Source organism: Chrysemys picta, chromosome 14, assembly GCF_011386835.1.
Source record: "Chrysemys picta bellii isolate R12L10 chromosome 14, ASM1138683v2, whole genome shotgun sequence".
Classification (NCBI taxonomy): Eukaryota; Metazoa; Chordata; order Testudines; family Emydidae; genus Chrysemys; species Chrysemys picta.
This window is the reverse complement of record NC_088804.1, coordinates 20,645,887-20,668,730: the sequence shown is the minus strand read 5'-3', so window position 1 is coordinate 20,668,730 and position 22,844 is coordinate 20,645,887. Positions and strand designations below refer to the sequence as shown.

General features: G+C 43.8%; 1 protein-coding gene and 1 long non-coding RNA gene across 3 annotated transcripts in view; both read left to right on the top strand.

The window, feature by feature from the left end:
* Positions 1-22,844, top strand: part of LOC112059377 (uncharacterized) — a 104,048-nt gene that overhangs the window by 6,735 nt on the left and 74,469 nt on the right. For both annotated transcript variants that reach the window (XR_006174942.2, XR_010592664.1), the window contains exon 2: positions 3,503-3,574. This is a non-coding gene — a long non-coding RNA (uncharacterized LOC112059377). The remainder of the gene's footprint in view (positions 1-3,502; positions 3,575-22,844) is intronic.
* LOC135975612 (uncharacterized) lies at positions 10,909-13,453 on the top strand. The gene is made up of 2 exons (XM_065567104.1): positions 10,909-11,889; positions 12,884-13,453. Exons 1-2 carry the CDS (start codon positions 11,313-11,315, stop codon positions 13,357-13,359), a joined length of 1,053 nt encoding a protein of 350 aa, XP_065423176.1. The 5' UTR covers positions 10,909-11,312; the 3' UTR covers positions 13,360-13,453.

The following is a 22,844-nucleotide window of genomic DNA, read 5'->3' as shown; positions in this document are numbered from 1 at the left end:
ATTCCTCAAACAATTATGAATATTCGTGTGTTCCTTGCACTTAGAAAAGGAACTCTGTTTTTTAAGGACTAGGTTATCCAAGTCGAGGGGAAAAAAACAGTGCCGTATGACTTATTGTGTGGCTTCCTAACTGTGGCTGTGAAGCACCTGGTTACCTCTGCGGAGATATAGGAAGAAGGGGACACACATCAGGGCCGAAATGGGGCTCTGGGTGATCGCTACTTCCCACCACCCAACACAGATGTAATGAGGTTAAGTGGTGTCTGTATAAAGAAATTAAAACTACTGATTATTCCTTAAGATAGGCTTTTAATGACTTACGGATATAAATGCAACACAGACAGAATAGGAAAAGAAAAATTAAAGACCAGCATTGAATAAGGATTAATATAAATGACAAATTATATTGCATACAAGTACACTTTTACTACTATTTTTAATACTGCAGCATTAATATAACCTGAGGTCAAATTATCCCAACACTACCATTCTTAATACTATAATGTCAGCACAACTTGAGATCAAAACAGCTCGAGCAACCCAGACTTCTTTACTCCGTTACCTTATTCTGCATGCAACCAGACTTTTTCTTTAAAACCTTACCCTGCCAAGAATACGTTACCCTTTAGTCGACCGCTCTTTGCATTGGCCAGGTGCAGATAGTCGGTGCAGTTCAGGTTTCCTCGGTTCAGGGGGTGTGGGTCAGACCGATCAAAGAGAATAACTTCTTAGTCCAAGACACACACACACACACCCTCCTGAAGTTCTACACATTTAATCTCATCTGCCCGCTGTGCTTTGAAGCAGGTCATCCAATCAGATTAGGCCAAATTTAGTGTTATCGCTTTGGCTGTATAATTCATGCTTACTTATTTTCTTGTAGCCAATTATTATTTTAATTTTATAGGTTATGCTCAAGGAGATAGCTTATTTCTATATAGCCCACTGTCTCGATTGTGGTTTCCCTTAGTTTTCTAGGTAACTTACCTCTAAATGGGCTGTTGGCTTGATTGTGGGTAAGGTTATCTTGATGACCTATGCCTAAAGGCCTAGCCCATCAAACCCACATAGGAATCAGTTCTTTGGCTGCAGCGTCTCTTGACCACAAGTTGTAGCTTCATTTTGCAAAGCTTGCTTTTTAAAGATAATTTTGCAAAGCTCATTTTATAAAGCTTCCGGAAGCTTTAGGCCTAACACTGGCAATATTGGTGTTCATCTTAAGCTTGACAACAATCTTGCTCAAATTAATCACAACCTCCTGCCTGTAGCTTGAGAAAGCCTTGTCTCTGCTTGTTGGGGGTGAGCTCTCCACCTCCACCAATCAGGGGCAACACAAACACTTTCCTTTAGGCCTATGCGGCCCCCCGCCCGTCTTCCCCTCTCTGCAGGTTAGCAGTAGACACACTCCAATCTCCAGGCATCTTCCTGGAGTGTCCAGCCTCTGTTCCACTGGACACTCGCAGTATTCACTATAGGGGAGAAAGCCTGGTGTGAGACCTGAACCATAGTCACCAAAGTCAGCCCATGCCATTAACCAAAGTCAGGCCATGTATTAAAGCAGATGCTTACAGATTCACTGTCCGATACATGAATTTGGCGATGGCAGTGCTATCGTTGCTAAAATACAGGCACTCCTAAGAAGCAACAGATACTGGGTATGTATGTTGTGAACACATTGCAAAAGAGTAGCCCAGGTACATCCTGACCTAACTCCAGATAAGAGGGTTTGACCGAAGTGATTGATAGGGATGTTTTGCCCAAGACATTTGGAGCAAGGTACAAGGGGAGGTAACAAGCAGATGTCATGAAACACGTAAGGTGGTATGTAAGTTGTTTCTCAGTCTATAAATGTTGGGATACCTCACCGTAACCCTTCGTGCGGCCTAGGGGACAGGAGAAAGTCCTGCTGCTGACTGAGCCACTCCTTGTCCCTGGGCACTCAGGTGTTAGCGAACCTATAACCATGGAGCCAGGGCGCGAGGACGGTATCTTGAGGGCAAGAAACCTGACCGAGTGCCTTGGTTATTGAACCGTGCCTATGTTTTTTGTTTGAGTAACATCGAAGTCTGCTGAATTAGCAGGCTGCATTCTCTGCTAGTGTTAATGACACCGGAGCTCCAGGAACAGAAACACTGAGTAATTCTAACAACTTAGCAGCCTGGACATCATTCTTCAGCAACTTTCTTAACAACATTCACAGATTTGCTCCTCCCAAAGAAGCAGTACCCCCCGAACTTACCAGTTATACCTTAGATCACCACTCCATCTAACACACAGTACTTAGATACGTTTATAGTGAAAACAAGTAAAAGTTTATTTAATGAAGTATAGAGATTTGAGTGAGAGCAATTAGGATTATTAGGAAACAAATGGTTACATATAAAATAATAAGATGCATTCTGGAGCCTTGACTTAATTACAGTATATTCTCATATTTCATAAAATATTGCTCACCAGTGTTTTCTGGTCAGACAGGCCGTGGTCCCTTGTTCCTGACACAAGCCACATTGTCAGTTTCACTCCTAGGTGAGTGATACAATCTTGTTCCCTCTCCTCTTTTTTTTTTAATGCAGTTACAGACTATTGTCTCTTCTGCCGGGAGGTCTTCTGTTCAGAGACTTATTTTGGGGTTCTTTTGTCTTTGCAAATTCTCAGGCTCACACCTGGCCTGAGAATTAAACATAGCCTGTGTCCACGGATGTTCATTATTCTGTAAGTTGATGGATTTATCTCCGAATGACAAGCTTTACTTTAACAGTTTTGGAACTCTTATTTTACGTATCTCTTAAACAATTTTCTGTATAAACATCTTGCAACTATTATGACAATCAGTGGGCCACTGGCTCTTGGTAGAGACTTACATGCCTCCCTTGTGTGAACTTAACATGTGTATATTTGACCCAGGGGATCCCTGAAAAGCTCTTTGTATCCCTCTGTCAGGTGGCACCAAGGTATTCCTGGGTCATGCTTCTGTAATATCATATAGAGCAACTACTCATAGGATCCAATCCACAAACAAAACATGCATGAAAACATTTAATACAAAACTAACTCCAAATGAACAAATGTGTTTTTTTTTTAAAATTGCATTTTCACAAATAATTTTAAGCAGAAAGAAGGACTACATTCATCGGATAAATTATTTGTAATGAATAACTCAACCAACCCTGTTAGACTTCTGGAGGCTCTCATCCCTATTGGGCTTTAAACACTGGACCAAGGTTTCCTTCACACAGCTTGCATTACTAGTGGGGATTATACTAGACAACAAGTCTTAAATAAGGTTATAGTGGGAAATAAATAACATTTTAGTTTATTAAGACTTACAGTATGAAACAGTTGAAAATGCTAGTAATAGATCTAATACAGGGCTCAAAATTATCCATGCTAATGTGAAGTGGTATTGCCAAATTTTGTAATTTTTTGTAATTATCACCTTTAGCAGTTTAAGTGGATTGTTCTGTTCAGTTTTCTGTATAACTTTATTCTCTTATCTTTTCAGAGTTTGCAGCAGCAGAGTTTCTTTTGTTAAGGAAGTCCTCTAGCATTCCCACACTACATAAGCATTTGAACTGTAAGTACCCAGTCTTTTTTAATATTTTTCAAAATTTTGTGATTACACTTGTCTGCACCCTTGGAATACTTTATTTTAACCTAATGTCCCACAGATCCTGTTGCAACTCTTTTCTTATAATTCTAATTAGGGGTACCACTGTTTCCATTCCTAGAAGAAGAATTTCAGATTGTGATAAGGTGCCAGGATTGAAGTGTGTGTCTAAAAGTAGAAATTCAGTGCACGTATACAGCCCTTGATTTGCATGTGTGCAAATGTCAGAGATTGCATAAACATTGGTGTTTTTTTGTTTTTTGTTGTTTTGAATGTACACTTCTGAAAATCTGTCCCATTAGATACTGTATTCTGCAGACCATACAAACTGGTTAAACTATGAAGGGAAATATTCCCATTGTTTATTTCTTCTGAGGTTTATTTAGTCTATTATTTAATCTAGCTGAATGCATATTCTGAACGAACAATTGTCTATATTCCAGAGAAGCATAGAAAGGATATTTTCCAATGATACAAGGGAGTATCATAGCAATAATAAAATTTCAAATTTATCTAGCCCCAGGGATTCTCAAACTTCATTGCATCCTGACCACTTCTGACAACAAAAATTACTACATGACCCCAAGAGGGGGGACTGAAGCCTGAGCTGACTCGAGCTTTGCTGTCCTGGGGGTGCCAAAGCTGAAGACCCAGGGCTTCAGCCCCATGCAGGGGGCCTATAACCTGAGCCCCGCCGCCCAGGGCTAAAGCCCTGAGTCTTGGGCTTCTGCCCCGGTTGGTGGGGCTTGGGCTTCGGCTTCTTCGGCCCTCAACCCCAGCAAGTCTAAGCTAGCCCTGGCTACCCCTATTAAAATGGGGTTGCGACCCACTTTGGGGTCCTGACCTACAGCTTAAGAACCTCTGATCTAGCCCCATTCTTCCCAAATTATTTCATAGCTATATAATGCTGTATAAACTGTACATACATTAAGGTCTGCAGTGTTGTAGCTGTGTTGATCCCAATATATTAGAGAAACAAGGTGGGTGAGGTAATAGCTTTTATTGGACCAACATCTGTTGGTGAAAGAGAGAAGTTTTCAAGCTTATGCACAGCTCTTTTTCAGGTCTGGGAAAGGTACTCTTAGGCCTGGTCTAACCTAAAAAGTTAGCTTGTCCCAGCTGTACTGCTCATGGATGTGAAAAATTCACACTCCTGAGCAATGTAGTTAAGCTGCCCTAACCCCTGTGTAGACAGTGCTAGGTTGCCAGAAGAATTTTTCCATTGATCTTGCTATCCCCCCTTGGGAAGGTGAATTAGCTACGCTGACTAAGTGCTGCAGCTGTGCCATTGTAGAGTTTCAAGATTAGACAAGCCCAAAGTGTCACAACTAAGTACAAGGGTAGAACAAATAAGGGGATAATACATGTGGCAAGCAACAATTCAAGGTGAAGTTGGCAGTTAACTCCTCTACAGTTGTAGGACAAAGGAGGGTTAGTATGTTACAGATTGTTGTAATGAGCCATAAATCCAGTATCTTTATTAAATCCATGATTTTTTGGTATCTAGCAGAGTTATTAATTTAAGTTCCTAGGTTCGTCTTTTGAAAATATTGTGCAGGTTCCTACAGATGCCTATAACAACATGTGGTTTACCTCATCCAGTGCACTAAATACCTCAGCAACCTCTGTGTAGGTAAAAAAGAGACAATTACTACACTCTCAAATGAATTCACCCAGAAAGATGATAAAAGACAAACACACCATATCACCCCATGTGAGTACTTTTTACAAAATGATCCCTCCATATTTGACCTCTGTCCTCATCCTCAAAGATAGAAAGCACGGGACATCTTGTTCCTAACATGATAGTGCTGCCATTTGCTCCAGAAGCCATCTTCACCTTTTGTGCAGTGTGGCTCTGAAAGAACCTGTGCAACAAGGAGACGCCAATGCCGCAGGGAAGATTTGGTATGCACCGATGCATGCAACTGGGACAGTGATGAGTGTAGCAACTAACCACAACAGACACACATTCTGAGGGGGAGTAGAAATGTTTCAACTATCTGTGAATTACTGTGACTATTTCTGTGAGTAAATATAGCTTGAAGGGGTGTTGTGTTAGACAATCAGTAGTTCATAGTTGTATGTAAGGGTTACAGAAGAGTACATGGTTATATTTTATTCATACAGTATGGTCAAACAAGACGTTCTACAGCCCTTTTTTCTCTGAGTCGTCATTGTTATATAAGTAATAGTAAGATGATAATTACAGTTGAACTATGCGTGCTTTAGACTTATTCTCCAGCCAAGCAGGTACATCAAAAATGTATGTTTTGTAATTAGGGGGTAGGGCCTGTTTCTATGAATTATAGCCCTTTTTGTGATTTTTTTTTTTAATGATTTTTTTTATTGTATGCCCAATAATGTTTAAACATTACGTGATATAGAAAAACTGCACCACTTTCAGCATCTCCATCCACCCTGGTGCTGACTGCCAGATGTGTGCCTAATGCAGTAGCAATGAAATTTTCTAGCTAACTAGAAGCTAAGGTTTCTAACTAAGGTTATCCCTTAGTGCCCAAAATGGGTTCAGGCTGGTAGACTAAAACAATAAGCAGAGAACTGGGTAGATGCCCCTTGGTGATAATGGGGTATTGTGACTATACACATCAGGGGTGCCCTTTAAAATATTTCTTTTGTACTAGGTCTACAGGGCTTCCTAGGCTCAGTTTGCATAGTTTTTATCCAATCAGAAAATAATTTCTCATTGCTGGTGGGGGGGAGGAGAGGGAAGGGGGCGAGAGCATTCCAGTTTCCTGTAAAATGCACGGCAACCACAATATTTCATGATTTTGAGAAACCCTGATTTCTCACTGCTTTCACCTGCACAGCTCTGCTGCTACAACAATTCTCATATGAGAAAGTAGTAACCAGTTTATTAGAAGTTGAAGGACATCAGTTAGCAACTATCAAGCATTCAAATCTTTTTTCATGAAAGCTTTCTGAGAAGTACTGTCTGTCAAAACCACTGGAGACTTAGGCATTCTCTAGCAATAATGTATCTAGGGCCAAAACAGTTTACTTAAAATTATTTAATTCAGTGAATTCAGTCAGTTCCAGACTATTGCCAGCAAATATTGCTTTACTGGTTTACGAAAATGAGCAGAGAGCCTTTTTGCTGTCTTCCTTCAGTCACAAAGCAACAATTTTGACTTCTAGAGTTTCATTTATTTTCTGGTGAGATGATTGAATAAAAGTCCTGTATTGGATACAGAGCTCCATGTACTGATACCTTAATGTAGTGTATAGTCATGTTGTAGGATGGTTCCACTCTGGAAAACTCCAAGGGGGCAGCATTTCTCTAACCAGTTAAGAAGTGGTGTTTGTTCAATAGCTGTACCCTAAAGGACAAGTTGAGGCTCATACATGAATTCTTTGAGCTTATTTAACCACCCCCACCACGTCCCATTGGCATGATTTGTTTTAGCTCTAAAGGTTACATTGTGACTTGGACTTCAGCAGGAGCAAGACTGTATCCCATGACAATTCTGGTACTAATCTCAACAGGAGCAGGAGCTGGCACTTTAACATGTCTCTCTTGGGTTTGCAGAATTTCTGAAATACTTTTTAATAACTAATATTAGAATGAGAATAAATTTTATCTGCAGTTTATTTTATAGTATGGGCCATGTGTCTAAATCATTAGATTTACCCCCTTGCTCTTAACTGCCTCCAAATCTCATAGCCTTTGTGAGCAATACATAACTAATCTTAAAAATCTTTACTATTAACCCTCCAAGTAAAACAAAATAAGTCTGCAGATATTCTTTATCATTTAAAAAAATGGACTACTAGTTCACACATCTATTTCCTTTGTGTTTTCTGAGAAAACATTAAAAATAACGGTGTTAACTTGTGTATATATCCTCACACTTTTCCTTGACTAATGAAAGTCATTTTTGACCTATAGTGTATAAAAAAGCCAGAACATAAAGTCTGTTTTCTACCTTAATGACCTTCTCTGCAGTTCCAGAGGGGAAAAAGGCCTGCAGCAGACATAAAATAAAATCCTTTTTCCCACCAGCACAAAACACAATAAACTTTAATAAGGTCAGACAGCTATCTTTTCAAATAGTAGCACAGCTTGGTTTTCAGACCCACAGTTTGTTGCATTCTTCATTTCAATGGATGGCAAAAGATAACTGAGAGGATGCAATGAGATGGTTCTTTCAGAAGGTCAGGGATTTAGAAGATGATTTGCTCTCTCTCACTACAAAAGGCTGGTTTCATTAACAGACTTGAATGCTACCAGCTACAAGTTTAGAAGATTCCTTTTCTAAGGCTGTTATGGTCAGAGGTCCGTGACATTTCTAGGACCATTTAGGTGGCAGGTGGTGATCTAGAGAATTTTCCCCAATCACTGCCTCTTGCTGGATGCTGGAATTGTTAATTTAAAACACTAAAAATTATGTTCCTTTTCACTACAGTATTGTAGTGGCTGCAGCCTATGCCACACCACAAGATGTGTGGGAATGGCAGATGAGCCCAAAAAGAAGAGGAGGGCAAAGGTTTCCTCCTCTTGCTAACAAGCATCAAAGAAGACTTCTGCCTCATAGTCAGCCTGCAGCCAGGCAGATTAATAGGGTCTCAAGTTAGTCTGGGATTGTTTCAGATAAGTGTCCCTTGGACATGCAAAGAAGCTGAAAACCGCCCACGGCCATTTTGGCAGCCAGTGTTCCTGATTACAGACCTTGCCTCCCACATTTGCTTCCCAGGTCAAGGGATAATCATTCAAACCAGAGAACCTTCAGACACGACCAATCCCACCAACCTCCTGGCCCTGCGCCCTCTAAGCTTGGTAGACCATGTTCAGCTGAGCTACTACCTGCTGTCAGTTAGAACATCCTCTGGATTCCCCTGTTTAGGTTCTCAAGCCTACAGAAATGAGTGTCGTGGGGCAGGCATCCTAAGGAAAAGCTGTAATTCATCCCCTGGGATATCCACAGACAAACCCCTAAGCTCCCAGCCATTAGTTCCATCAGGACAAGAAAAGAGATCCCAAAAGACAAGATAAAATAAGGGCAAAAATATCATCCCTCCTAAACAGTGGGTGGTGTATCTCTCCCCCACTCCCTTTCTGAGTCTGAGCCAGAGGACTCAGCTTGGGGAGAAGCTGCCCACTGTCACTCTAATTAGGAAATGCTCCACAAAGGGGTGAGAATGGTCTTTTTTTTCCTTGGATTTCTGCAACGGGCGATGTGACCTTGTTTAAAGTGATTGATTAATGTAAGCCATATCTATGTGATAGTGATTTGGAAGACTTCCTCATACTGACTTATTAAAACGATTTGAATTCTATTGCCCAGGGCCGGTGCAACCCATTAGGTGACCTAGGCAGTCGCCTAGGGTGCTAGCATTTGGGGGGGTGGGGCATTTCGGGTCCTTCGGCGGCGACCGCGGCGGCCGGATCTTCGGCCGCCTTGGTCATCATCGGCATTTAGGCGGAGGAAGCTGGGGCAGGGGGGCACGGGGAGGGCTGCCTGCAGCAAGTAAGGGGGGGACAGGCACACAGGGGAACCGTTCCCCGCCCCAACTCACCTCTGCTCCGCCTCCTCCCCTGAGCACGCCACCCCGCTCTGCTGCTCTCCCTCCCAGGCTTGTGGTGCCAAACAGCTGATTGGCACCGCAAGCCTGGGAGGCGGGAGAAGTGGAGCAGCGACGGCATGCTTGGGGAGGAGGCGGAGCAGAGGTGAGTTGGGGCGGGGAGCTGCCGCACGGCTCCCTGGGCCGGGAGGAGCTGCCGCGGGGGCGGGCGCCTCAAGGTGGAGGCGGGGAGCTGCTGCAGGGGAAAGGGGCCTCAGGGTGGGGGGGGGCTGCCACCGGGGGGGTGCGCCTTAGGGCGGGGGGGGGCGGAGAGCTGCCACAGGGCTGGGGGGGGGCGCAAGGTGGAAGTTTCGCCTAGGGCGCAAAACATCCTTGCACCCGCCCTGCTATTGCCTCATTGCAATGGGCACTTATCTTTCCTATAATGTTTCTCTTTTCTCCCTACCTTTCCTCTTCTCTTGGTCACTAAAGGGGTGACTTTTCCTCTGTCTGTAGTCTTGAAACTGACTTGGGGAAAAATTGAATCAGAAAATACTGTGAACTCTTGCTCTTTGATTTTCATTTAAATAATTGTCAACCTTCCCTTGATCTTGCCACCAGAGGGAGCTTTTGTTTGCTAAATACTTTTACATGCACGCGCAAACACACACACACACTTTCATGTCAAAAAAGAAGGAAAGCTCAGCAATTATCCATCTGTTGAAATTCAGCATTCTGGTATTTTTGTCATAGCTGATAAATTGTCTCCGCAGCAATTTTAAACCTTCCCCCCCCACCCCTACATACACCTAAGAACAAAATCTCCTCTGTTGCATCAAGTTAACTCTGGAGTAGTTCCACTGAAATTGGTGGGATTTCTCTTCATTTATTAAAGTGAGATGAAAATCTGGCCCATGCTAGCTGGCCAAGTAGCTCTGGCAGTACATTACATTGTACTGTGCAGAAAATCTGTGTTTGGATGCAATCCATCACTCTCACCTTTGAGTTGGCATGGAAAATAAAAGCGAGAAGAATAAGATCAGAACTTCAAAGAAATCTAAAGAATACAAGCTAGAACCCTATAGGTAAGATGTGAAAGGAGAAAATTTCCTTGATGAACTTCAAAAGATTGGCATTGGGGATCTGAGATTGACTGATCTTTGGCATATATTTTGCAATAAAACATAAATTCAGAAATGTGCAAGTGCAGTAGCATACAGTACAAGAGTGCCCAGACTGTGGGTACCATTACCTGGGCAAGCTGCTGATGCTTTTTAATTTTTTTTGTTTGTTTAGTGTAAAATGTAGCCAGGGATGATGTTTCATAGCTCATGAGTGTAGCCAGGGCATGTAACATCCCATCCCCAGATACCTTAGTTAGACCCTAATGTTATACACACAAATTTGGCTCCCCTTCAATTCCAGTTCTGTCACTTAGGGAGTGGGAGGAAGATTTGTCAGTCACTGACACAGGAGTGGAGAAGACTAATATCTAGGGGACAAGGAAGGCCCCTAAGAGGAGGGGTTTAGGCCTTTTCTACGTAAAGGACCACATTGGGCTCTGCTCTTCCAGAGGCACTATGCCTAAACAAAAACCCACCAGTCAGAACATAGTAAACCAGTCCCTAATCGATCTGATCCCACCATCAGTTGCAGAGTTTGGAATTCCAAATTCCCTTCTTGTTTAGAAAGCTGCTCTTGTGCTCTTTTTTTTTGGTCCCTGGAGAGAGGAGGTTGTCAGAATTTGAGGAGACTCCCAAAGTAAGGCTGGAAGAGTCGTAGCTTAGGCCTGGTCTACACTAGGCGTTTATGTCGAAGTTAGCGCCGTTAAATCGAATTAACCCTGCACCCGTCCACACTGCGATGCTATTTAGTTCGACATAGAGGTCTCTTTAATTCGACTTCTGTACTCCTCCCCGACGAGGGGAGTAGCGCTAAATTCGACATGGCCATGTCGAATTAGGCTAGGTGTGGATGGAAATCGACGCTAATAGCTCCGGGAGCTATCCCACAGTGCACCACTCTGTTGACGCTCTGGACAGCAGTGCGAGCTCGGATGCTCTGACCAGCCACACAGGAAAAGCCCCGGGAAAATTTGAATTTGAATTCCTTTTCCTGTCTGGCCAGTTTGAATCTCATTTCCTGTCTGGACATCGTGGCGAGCACAGCAGCACTGGCAACGATGCAGAGCTCTCCAGCAGTGATGGCCATGCAGTCTGTGAATAGAAAGAGAGCCCCAGCATGGACTGATCGTGAAGTCTTGGATCTCATCGCTGTGTGGGGCGATGAGTCCGTGCTTTCCGAGCTGCGATCCAAAAGAAGGAATGCAAAGATCTACGAGAAGATCTCTAAAGACATGGCAGAGAGAGGATACAGCCGGGATGCAACGCAGTGCCGCGTGAAAATCAAGGAGCTGAGACAAGGCTACCAGAAGACCAAAGAGGCAAACGGACGCTCCGGATCCCATCCCCAGACATCCCGTTTCTACGAGGCACTGCATTCCATCCTCGGTGCTGCCGCCACCACTACCCCACCAGTGACCGTGGACTCTGAGGATGGGATACTGTCCACGGCCGGTTCCTCAGACATGTTAGGGGACGGGGAAGATGAGGAAGGAGATGAGGAGGGCGAGGCAGTTGGCAGCTCTCACAACGCTGATTTCCCCGACAGCCAGGATCTCTTCATCACCCTTACAGAGATCCCCTACGAAGCGTCCCCAGCCATTACCCCGGACACAGAATCTGGTGAAGGATCAGCCAGTAAGTGTTGTAAACATCTAAACATTTATTTTTAACAAAACAGGAATATTAACAATTAAAAGAATGGGTTGTTCATGATTAGTGTGCCCTAGGCGCTTAACGGTTTAGTAAGGGGCAGTGCAAGTTTTGAAAAGAAATCTAGCAATGTCCGGTTTTCAGTGATTGTCCTGCACAAGCCGCTCTACTGTGTATTCCCTGCTACTGCAGCTACAGTAAAATGCGGTCTATATGTGCGGGGATAGAGCAGTAATCCTCCTGGGACATCTCGATGAAGCTCTCCTGGAGGTAACTTGAAAGCCGTTGCATGAGGTTCTTGGGGAGAGCGGCCTTATTGGGTCCTCCGAAGTACGACACGTTGCCGCGCCACGAGATTATCAGGTACTCGGGGATCATTGCTCTGCACAGCAGGGCGGCATACGGCCCTGGTCTTTGGAGGCTTTCCCGGAGCATTCTCTCTTTGTCGCTCTCGGAGATCCTCATCAGGGTGATGTCGGCCATGGTGACCTGCTTTTAATTAGGTAGGGGAATGTTAGTGTTGGGACTGCTTTCCCGTTCCTTTACAGAACTGTAACCGCTGGTTTGCAGCCACGCGGTGGAGGCGGGAGAGGGGCAGCCGAAAGGGATCGTTCCCGGGGACAGCCGCGAGGGGGTGTGACAGGGGCAGAGTTCCCGCTTGCCGGATTGCTGGCAGCAGGGACTGACATTGATTTAAATGTGAAATGAGGCCAGTGGTAATATAAAAGTTTTAAACTGCCACAAGTGTACGGCTTACCATGTCTGCCTGCAACAGAAATTCCGTTGTGCTGCCTCGCTTCTCAAATGTGCTGTTCAAGACCCCAGGCACAGAATGCGAAGGCCGAGAATTCGACCTTGTGCTGAGTGCGCATGTGAAAGGTGCTGTGCATGGTCTTGTTCACAGAGAAAGACTATGTTCTTTGTTCACAACTACATTTATCTTTCAGAGGAATTCACTCCCTTTTTCCCATTTCCACAGCCCCGTCTGCGACTGTCTCACAACCTAGCCTGGAATCACACTCCCAGAGGCTAGCGCGGATTAGGCGTAGGAAGAAGAGGACACGGGAGGACATGTTCTCTGAGCTTATGGCCTCTTCCCAAGCCCAGGCAGCACAGCAGACCCAGTGGCGGGAGAACTTGACCCGAATGCACCAAGCCAACATGGATCGGGAGGAGAGGTGGCGTCAGGAAGACCAGCAGGCGACTCTAACGCTGCTTGGACTACTGAGGGAGCAAACGGACACACTCCGGCGCCTTGTGGATGTTCTGCAGGAACGGAGGCAGGAGGACAGAGCCCCGCTGCAGTCCATCTCTAACCGCCCTCCCCCGCCACCAAGTCCCATACCCACCTCACCCAAAGTGCAAAGAAGGAGAGGCGGCAGAGTCCCTGCTAACTCTCACTCCACCCCTGCAGAGAGCTCTAGTAGCAGAAGGCTCTCATTTCCCAAAATTTGAAAAGTTCTTTCCTTCCCGCCTGACACAAGCCCACGTCCAAGTTTCACCTCCCAATGCCATGTGTAGTTGATAATAAAAAATTCGTTTCTGTTAACTACTGTTTCAATCATGTTCTTTTGGAGGAGGAGGGGAAAGGGGGTTGGAAATTGGACAGGACAGTCTCCTTTGGCAGGGTACATAGTCGGGGGCAGGCACAGCAGCAGGGCACATACACAGTGCAGTGATGCAGTGACTAGTTGCCCCGGTTAGTCTGGGAGGTTGTTTTGATGTAATGTTGGGGGGGGTGGGTTGCTCTGTGACTTTGTGGCGGGGGAGGGCAGTTACAGATCTTAAGCGCCGGTCCTTAGACAGGATCACAGAGCCACACAGCATGGGATCTGTAACCGTCCTCCCCCTGCCACAAAGTCAAATAGACCTCCCATACACACAGTCCCGATCAGGAGGGGTGACAGGCTCCGTTGAAACAAGCATCCCACCGCAGCGGAGCCTGTCAATCCTTGAGTTTAGAAGCTGCATTCGCATCACAACACTAGACCCGCCCCGCACCACAGTCTGCGTCCCAGTTTTAAAAAATTCCCGCGAAAACAGTATTAAAGAAAACGGTGTGCTTTAACAAAGTAGAACTATTTTTATTTCGACACGTGTGTTGGAGGGGGGGTGAAGGGGGTATGTAACTGGATAGGATAGTCAACATTACCTGGGTAAAGAAACGGGGGCAGGTTTAGCTTCTCAGTACACAAACTATAAAATCACAGGTTACCCTGCTCACTCAGGAACTTTGCTTTCAAAGCCTCCCGGATGCACAGCGCTTCCCGCTGGTCTCTTCTAATCGCCCGGCTGTCTGGCTGTGAGTAATCACCAGCCAGGCTATTTTCGTCAACCTCCCACCCCGCCATAAAGGTCTCCCCCTTGCTCTCACAGAGATTGTGGAGCACACAGCAAGCTGCTATAACAATGGGGATATTGGTTTCGCTGAGATCACAGCGAGTCAGTAAGCTTCTCCATCTCCCCTTGAGACGGCCAAAAGCACACTCCACCACCATTCTGCACTTGCTCAGCCGGTAGTTGAAGAGTTCTTTTTCAGTGTCCAGGGCGCCAGTATAGGGCTTCATGAGCCAGGGCATTAGCGGGTAGGCTGGGTCCCCGAGGATGACTATAGGCATCTCCACATCCCCAACAGTTATTTTGCGGTCCGGGAAGTAAATACCTTGTTGCAGCCGTCTAAACAGACCAGAGTTCCTGAAAACACGAGCGTCATGAACCTTGCCCGGCCATCCCACGTAGATGTTGGTAAAACGTCCCCTGTGGTCCACCAGTGCTTGCAGCACCATGGAAAAGTATCCCTTTCGGTTAATGTACTGGGTGGCCTGGTGGTCCGGTGCCAGGATAGGGATGTGAGTTCCATCTATGGCCCCACCGCAGTTTGGGAATCCCATCGCTGCGAAGCCATCTATGATCGCCTCCACGTTTCCCAGGGTCACTACCTTTGGCAGCAGTACATCAACGATTGCCTTCGCTACTTGCATCACAACAACCCCCACGGTAGATTTGCCCACCCCAAACTGGTTCGCGACTGACCGGTAGCTGTCTGGCGTTGCAAGCTTCCACAGGGCTATGGCCACTCGCTTCTGTACACTCAGTGCAGCTCGCAACCGGGTGTCACTGCGCTTCAGGGCAGGGGACAGCAACTCACAAAGTTCCAGGAAAGTTCCCTTCCGCATGCGAAAGTTTCGCAGCCACTGGGATTCATCCCAGACCTGCAGCACTATGCGGTCCCACCACTCAGTGCTTGTCTCCCGTGCCCAGAATCGCCGTTCCACGGCATCAACATGACCCATTGCCACTGTGATGTCCTCGGCGCTGGGTCGCCTGCTTTCTGACAGGTCTGTGCTACTCTCAGACTTCAGGACATCACCGCGGTGCCGTAGCCTCCTTGCCTGACTTTTCTGCATCTGCCTCAGGGAAACCTTTATGATAAGCTGCGAGACGTTGAGAGCGGCCACAACTGCAGCGATGGTCGCAGCGGGCTCCATGCTCGGAGTACAGTGGCGTCCGCGCTGTCAATGACTGGAAAAGCGCGCGAACTGTTTTCCCGCCGGCGCTTTCAGGGAGGGAGGGCGGGAGTGATGGACGGATGACGACAGTTTCCCAAAAGCACCCTCGACTCATTTTGTTACCCAGAAGGCATTGCCGGCTACACCCAGAATTCCAATGGGCAGAGGGGACTGCGGGAACTGTGGGATAGCTGACCACAGTGCACCGCTTCGAATGTCGACGCTATCACCGTTAGTGTGGACGCACAAAGTCGAATTACTGTCCTTAGTGTGGACACACACGTTCGACTTTGCAATATCGATTACAAAAATTCGATGCAAGTAAAATCGAACTACTCTCGTAGTGTAGACAAGGCCTCAGGCAGTTAATAGGCAGCCCAGGGAGTTGGGAAGTCCTAGATGGAGAGGAGAGGGGGCCCTGGATGTTTTACTTTGCATAAAATTGGACCTTCCAAAAGAGTCAGACTTCTTAAGGGATTCTGTTACCTTATGTTTTCTTGACAGTGAACCTGAATCTTTCTGTGGACTTTATTCCAGTGTCAATATATTCACTAAATACTTCAGCCCCATAGAGTGTCAGCAACTTTAAGTGCTCTAAACATTTTTAAACAAGATTAAATTAGTCAGGAGGATTATCATGTACGGGGAAGGATTATGGCAGCTAATATATGTGAGAATCGCATTATAATTCTTTTTGCTGCTTGTGGTGGTGGTTTGAGGTTTATTTTCCCCGAGCTGAAAACCCAAGAGGCAAATTATAGAAAGAAATAGCCATTCTCAAAATGGGAGGAAGATGTATCAATGTTTCCATTACAAGGTGGATGCCAACAATCACCTACTGGCTAGTTGTATGAACATCCCCTACCAGCAATAGTTGAGCTATTGAGAATGGAGACTGTTCCATTCTGCCAGCTAAAGTGTTTGGGGAAATATCTTTTGATTTTTTTTTCTGGTTGTAATTAAATAAGGGGGAGAGCTTAAGGGTCTGATGAATCGAAGGCTGGGGAAGAAAGTAAATTTCACACTGAGAACTAAAAACTTTGAGACAGGAGACCCAAGCTCAGAAATGATCCCAGGACTTCTGTTTGCTAGGCCATGGACAGAGGTGATCTTGCTGGCCAGGGTGGTAAGAGTATCCTCTTTTTCTATAGTATTCCAGACCGTTAGGTTAGGGACCTTAGTTCTGCCCTTTTATAGAAATAAGTACCATAATTGTAACCATATGTAAGTGGGAGAAATGAGAAGGAAATATACCTGTCTCATGGAACTGGAAGGGTCCTTGAAAGGTCATTGAGTCCAGTCCCCCTGCCTTCACTAGCAGGACCAAATACTGATTTTGCCTCAGATCCCTAAATGGCCCCCTCAAGGATTGAACTCTCAACCCTGGGTTTAGCAGGCCAATGCTCAAACCACTGAGCTATCCCTCCCCCCTAAATGGTATTAATAGCTCCAGAAAAAAGAACTTGGGGGAGAAGAGAACCCCACTCTGTGGAAGGTCGAGTTTGGGATCCTAGAATTTAAGGAGCTACTGAGTTCTGATCCTTCAATTAGGATGTTGAGCACCCATCCTGAAAATAACATTTCTTGCAAGTGTTTGTTTCTGAAATTGTTAGTAAAACAAATATATCTTAATGTGCCACTAAATTTTATCACATCAAGAGTGATGATAAAAACAGTTTGAAACATGATAAATGGCGCATAATAGCCTTTTTACTCTTCTCTCCATAATCAGCTATACGTTGTAAATATCTTCTGTTTCCAAAAAAAAAGCAACATCAACAATTATGGTATTATATCAGTCACATTGGTTGCTGACTTTTTATCTCACAATTAAACTAAATGTGCCCTTTGATCTATCACAGTTATCTTTTCAGTGCTAATTCACTTGATAGTTTGTTTTTTTAAGCCTGGGCAAATTATATCTTTTTTGTAATTTAGTTTTCACTTAGTATGTGTGAATCTTCAGTATTCAGATACTTTAAATTGGCTTATCCACATACTTTTGTTGGTATTTTGGATTTATTCATCAAAATAATTAATGAAATCGCTTTTGAGAGATATTTTGGGGAAAAAAAAATTTGTTGTGGTGGAACTCTTCTTATATGATAACTTAAAAACAATTTTGCCTGTACTGGGTGCTGTTTTCATCTAAGTTACCATATGAAATTAAGGAAGTTGGGGGTTTTCTATTCTTTTATAGGCTATATATGCATAAAGAAAACCAAGTAAGTTCAAACATTGCAGTTGTAATTTAAAATATTCTAATGAAATATCTACTATCTGGGTGCTGGACCAGCGAAGGACTATGATGGATAACACTGAGATCTGAGTGCCTGAGTTGTAAACACATTATCAATCTCCCTTAACAAAATGGTGCATGTTGGACATCTGGAGGGAATTAAACCAACATATGGGGGATACAATAGTTGTTTGCATATTTCTAAAGCCAAGTTTACCCCAGGTAACTCCATTTAAATCATTGTGGTTGTGTCCACTTAGGTCAGTGGTGAATTTGCCCTCTAGAATCTACATTTTGGAATGTCCTTACAGGATGACAAATTTTGGGAGCAAGTTCTGGTTCACACATAAGCAGATTAGCATGGTCATACTATATGCATAATAATTGCAAGGGATTCACGTGTTGTGTTCAGTCAGTTAAGGAGACAGTTATCTTAGTTGAGCCAACAACCTAGAAAAACTCTCTCCATTTCATAATTCTCTCTGGGTCTGCTACAAGATGAGGATCCTCAAGGACGAATCTTTCATCTTTAGTAGTTTGTCAGCTAAAACCTGACTGAAGTGAATTTTGTGATAAAACTTTAGTGTTTGATGGCCCTTTGTAATATCCCGAACCACACAACTTTGTCAGATGTTTTAAACTCTATGCAGGAAGTGGTGTAGCAGACAGGTTACAGATCACACCTTAGCTGTGCTTACAGAACTGTGAGGAAGAACCCTGGTTAGCCCGTAGATGATTACTTTTTATGTGCATTGCTATTAATTTATTACCTTATTAAACTTTAATAGGGATTGGCTGCTAACGCAACAGGAAAAACAACAGAATGCCAATGGCCTCTAATTCATTCAGTTCTATTAGTTAAAACCAAAAACAATCACATTTAATCAACAAACTGATTTTGCTCAGTCAATGCAATTACAGTACATGGATTTGGCACATAGTCAATTAACAGAGCAGCTGGCCTACAATGACTGTATTGATAATCTCTCAAATAAGATGCCCTGGCAGAGGTAAAGCCTCATAACAATAAATATACTGCTTCCAGATGGTGAAATGAGTAATGAGCCCGGATGCCCTCTAGCACTGCTTAGCCTGCAAATGCTCTACCTTCAGCACTGAGTTTCTTTGTCAACTGTGGGAATCTGCTGTTCCGAGCTTCCCCACACATACACTTGCCAATACTGTTTTGCTAGCCTGCATTGCCTTTGCTTTCCTTGTTCTGTGCCTCTGCTGAGCAGGGACAACCTATGTAGCCAACTTGTGGTGGTTCGGAGATGTGGACAAGCATCCACTGGCAAATACATTGAGACCAGATTTCAGTTATGGGGTCTAGTCTAGGTTAGCTTACATCTCCAGAGTTAATATACTAATGCATTAGCCAACTGTTCCAAGAGTACTCATTACAGTGGATTTTAAAGTAATTTAGAAGTAAGACTTGAGGCTTTCTAAAGTGTGAACAAACACCTACCCACCAGTTGAGTGTACTAGAAAGGAAAGAGCATAGGGAGACTGTTCCATCTGTGCAATTGCAAGAGAGGATTCTAAACTCAGTGCTTATTAGAGCCAAAATGGATACAAATTGATAATTCTTAAAAATAAATAAAAGGATTTTTAAAATCCAAAATAAATAATTTTAAATGTGCCTATTTAAAATTTTAAATTTACAACCTGTGTTAAGCCCTAAATTTAGTATAATCTATTTAAAACCATTTAAATTAAACACAAAAAATAATACTAAGTAGTACATGTTTGCTACCAAGTTTTAAAGACAGTCAAACCATTGGACTGGTGGAAATCACTGACTGAGTACTTGGAACCAGAGTTTGCTGAAGTGCTAAAGCAGCTTTGGACAGCAAGTAACCTCTGGAGACAGAATATTTTCTTCATTTTAGTTTACTCAACTAGTTCAGTTCAGTGACTACCATAGTTCATTCAAAGTTAAGAAATCAATTGAGAGTTGAAAAAGCAGGAAATTTGTTTTCACTCTTCCAAGAATAAAATAAGAGAGACAACTAGATGCGAGAGGATAAGATCTATTAATTCTAAAATTTTGAAGGACATGATGACCAGAAACAATCAGTTAAATTCACTAGCTACAGTTAATTCGTTTAGGGTTGCCAGTCCTCCAGGATTCTCCTGGAGTCTCCAGGAACTAAAGATTGTCATGTGATGAAACCTCCAGGAATACGTCCAATCAAAACTGGCAACTTGAAAATTGTTTTTTATTAATCAGTTTTAAATGTAAAACATGCTTTAATAAACTTGTTAACTTTTTTCTTATGTATCAAGCATGTTTAATTTGATAAAATATTTAAAGTGCTGGGTTTGTGCATTTTTAATTTAATTTGAATTTCCATTCAAGCAAATCACGTTTTTTTAAAAAGTCTTCTAATAAAAAGAAATGCATCATTCACCATTTTGTAACATAATAAAAATGTAAAAATCAAGAATCTGAATATATGTAAGTTATACAGTTACCTATACACATTTATTTAAGCATTGTGTATCCTCCCAGTGAGCAAAAAAAGCACCAAATTTAGTGCAAAGGCTGTATTTAGCTGCAAATCAACATATTTTAGCGGTTACCAAGCAATGAGAATCAATTTTTTTTTTTTTAGGAAAATAAAGTACAAATGCAAAACATGATTAAAATCTATGATTTAAATCAAGGGGTTTCTTGCTTGCTGTTTTAAATCATGATTAAAATCAGTAATTTAAATCCCATCTTTACCCTGATTAGAGCAATGGGATGAGAAATTACTGTCCGTGTAATAGTCATAGGGGACCCTGGTGGCTCTGACCGGGCCGTAAAAGTCGGGTGTGCGGTGCGGCTAAGGCAGACTCCCTACCCTGGCTTTGCATGGCTCCCAGAAGCGTCCGGCATGTCCCTGTGTCCCCTAGGCAGCGGGGCAATCAGGGAAGCTCTGCACACTGTGCCAGCACCGCAGCTCCTGGGCCCCTGTGCTTAGGAGCTGGACGTGCCGGTTGCTTCTGGGAGCCACGCAGAGCTAGGGCAGGCAGGGAGCCTGCCTTAGTCCTGCTGTGCTGCCAACTGGGGGCCGCCTGAGGTAAGCACTGCCCGGACCACACCCTGAACCCCCTCCCACACCACAACCCCCTGCCGCAGGTCGGAACTCCCTCCTGTACCCTAACTCCCTCCCAGAGCCTGCACCCCACGCGCCCCTGCCCCAGCCCTGAGCCCTCTCCTGGAGCCCACATCCCAACCCTGAGCCCCCTCCTTCACCCCAAACACTTAATCCCTGGCCCACCCCGGATCCCACACACCCAGCCAGAGCTTGGAGCCCCCTCCTGCACGCCGAATCCCTTGGTCCCAGCCCCACCCCAGAGCCTGCACCCCCAGCCAGAGCCTGCACCCCATTTCCCTGCACCAGCCCGGAGCCCCCTTCCACACTCTGAACCCCTAGTTTCTGGCCCCAGCCCAAAGTGCACCCCGCAACCCTCTGCCCCAGCCCAGTGAAAGTGAGTGAGGGTGGGGGAGAGTGAGCAACAGAGGGAGGAGGGGATGGAGTGAGTGGGGGTGGGGCCTCAGAGAAGGGGTGGGGTAAGGGTGGGGTCTTGAGGCAGGGGCGTTTGGTTTTGTGCGATTAGAAAGTTGGCAATCCTTTGTATGTCACAGGCCACCAATATCACCTAGCACCCACACACTAAATCCAAAAACCAGTAAGATGACAATAAGGATAAACCCTTACGTCCTAAATCCTCTGGCTTGTCCAGAGTTATTCCTTTTAAAACAGATCTGTGAATAGAGTACCAGCCTGATGTACAGTCTGCATCCATTGAGGGCATAAAAGCTACCCTTTCTTAGGTATCCAAAGCACCTTTCATGGCTACTGTGGTTTAAATACATGCTTAAATCACCAGTCAAAATTCCGTACACAAACTCCACAAAAACAAAATAAAAATAGCCAAAAAAAAAATCAAATTAAAACAAATCAATAACAGATGGCTCTAAAATGTGCCAGCCATCTTGCATTAGCCATTTTCATATCACAGGGATGCATACTTATACACCTCAGCTTGCTCTAGGATGCTCTGGGACTCCAGTCAAGAATCCCATTAATGGGAAATGCCAGGAATATGCATGAACTGTAATACTGAAAATTGTAACTAAAATTAAAATTGTGAAACAACTAACATTCACATTAAATAAATGAAGGCATTTAATCTACACTGTCACATGAACCTCTAAAATTAAAATGCTATGTCCCCCACAGCAATAAGTTGTTTTTTCTCTCATAAATTGTTCTATATATTAAGTATTTATAATATTCATGGCAGAAGAGGTCTGTGTGTACTTTAAGGCTCGTTAATAGTCTTAATTATAGAGTCTGCTTTCCTCGCATAAAAAAGGCAGACTTAATTATAGGGCCAGATTGTGAAAAGTGATACAACTACCTCTCTGTTTTTCCCATACATGTTTTTCACCATGCTGCTTTTTTTTACTTATAAATAGACACTGTCAGATTTGTGCATAAGTAATTCATCTTTTATGTACGTATAAAACAGTTTTGGACATCTAAAAATCTTTACATATTTCAGTATATTATGGTGTGTGTGTATATATATTCTGTAAAATCTTCCAAACAAAGCAAACTACATTTCAGGAGGCTTAGTGACTTGATAATTGTCGTATTAACCTGCAAAAATTAAGGCACTCTGAAAACCAAAAAACCTAAGCCATGATGCTTTATCATCTGTTCACAGAAATAACTTAGAAACTAATCATCACCTAGATAGCAAAGCCATGGAGAAAATTCAGTAACAGATCCTATTTTATGTAATTTAAAATAGGGCGTTAGCAAATTGAGTCTTTCACATACACTGTTATATTGACCCAATGGGTAAATATCAGAAAACGTTTGTACACAGCTCCTGGCTATTACTTGCATTTGCGGATTCTGCTCTCCTCTCATAAAAAGGGAATCTTAGAACACAATTGGGCTTGTTTTTTTTCTTTTGTCAATAAAATGGGTATTTTGGGGGGCTGGAGAAGGGGACACATGCCCAGCACTACATTGTGTATTCTGTTCTTCCTGCTCTTGTACTAAGGGAAATAGAATAGTTATTGAAGCAAACTTTTTGTTCTGTCTGTATAAAATGGACAATTGAGAGGGGAATTGAACTCTCCCAGACCTGAACAATTTCAGTGTTGATTCAGTGTTATGAATGAT

Bases quoted from the DNA above. Each gene is read 5' to 3' on its own strand.
- LOC135975612 (XM_065567104.1), top strand. From the start codon at position 11,313: ATGCAGAGCTCTCCAGCAGTGATGGCCATGCAGTCTGTGAATAGAAAG. The intron at 11,890-12,883 runs GTAAGTGTTGTA...CCATTTCCACAG, and splicing joins ATCTGGTGAAGGATCAGCCA to CCCCGTCTGCGACTGTCTCA.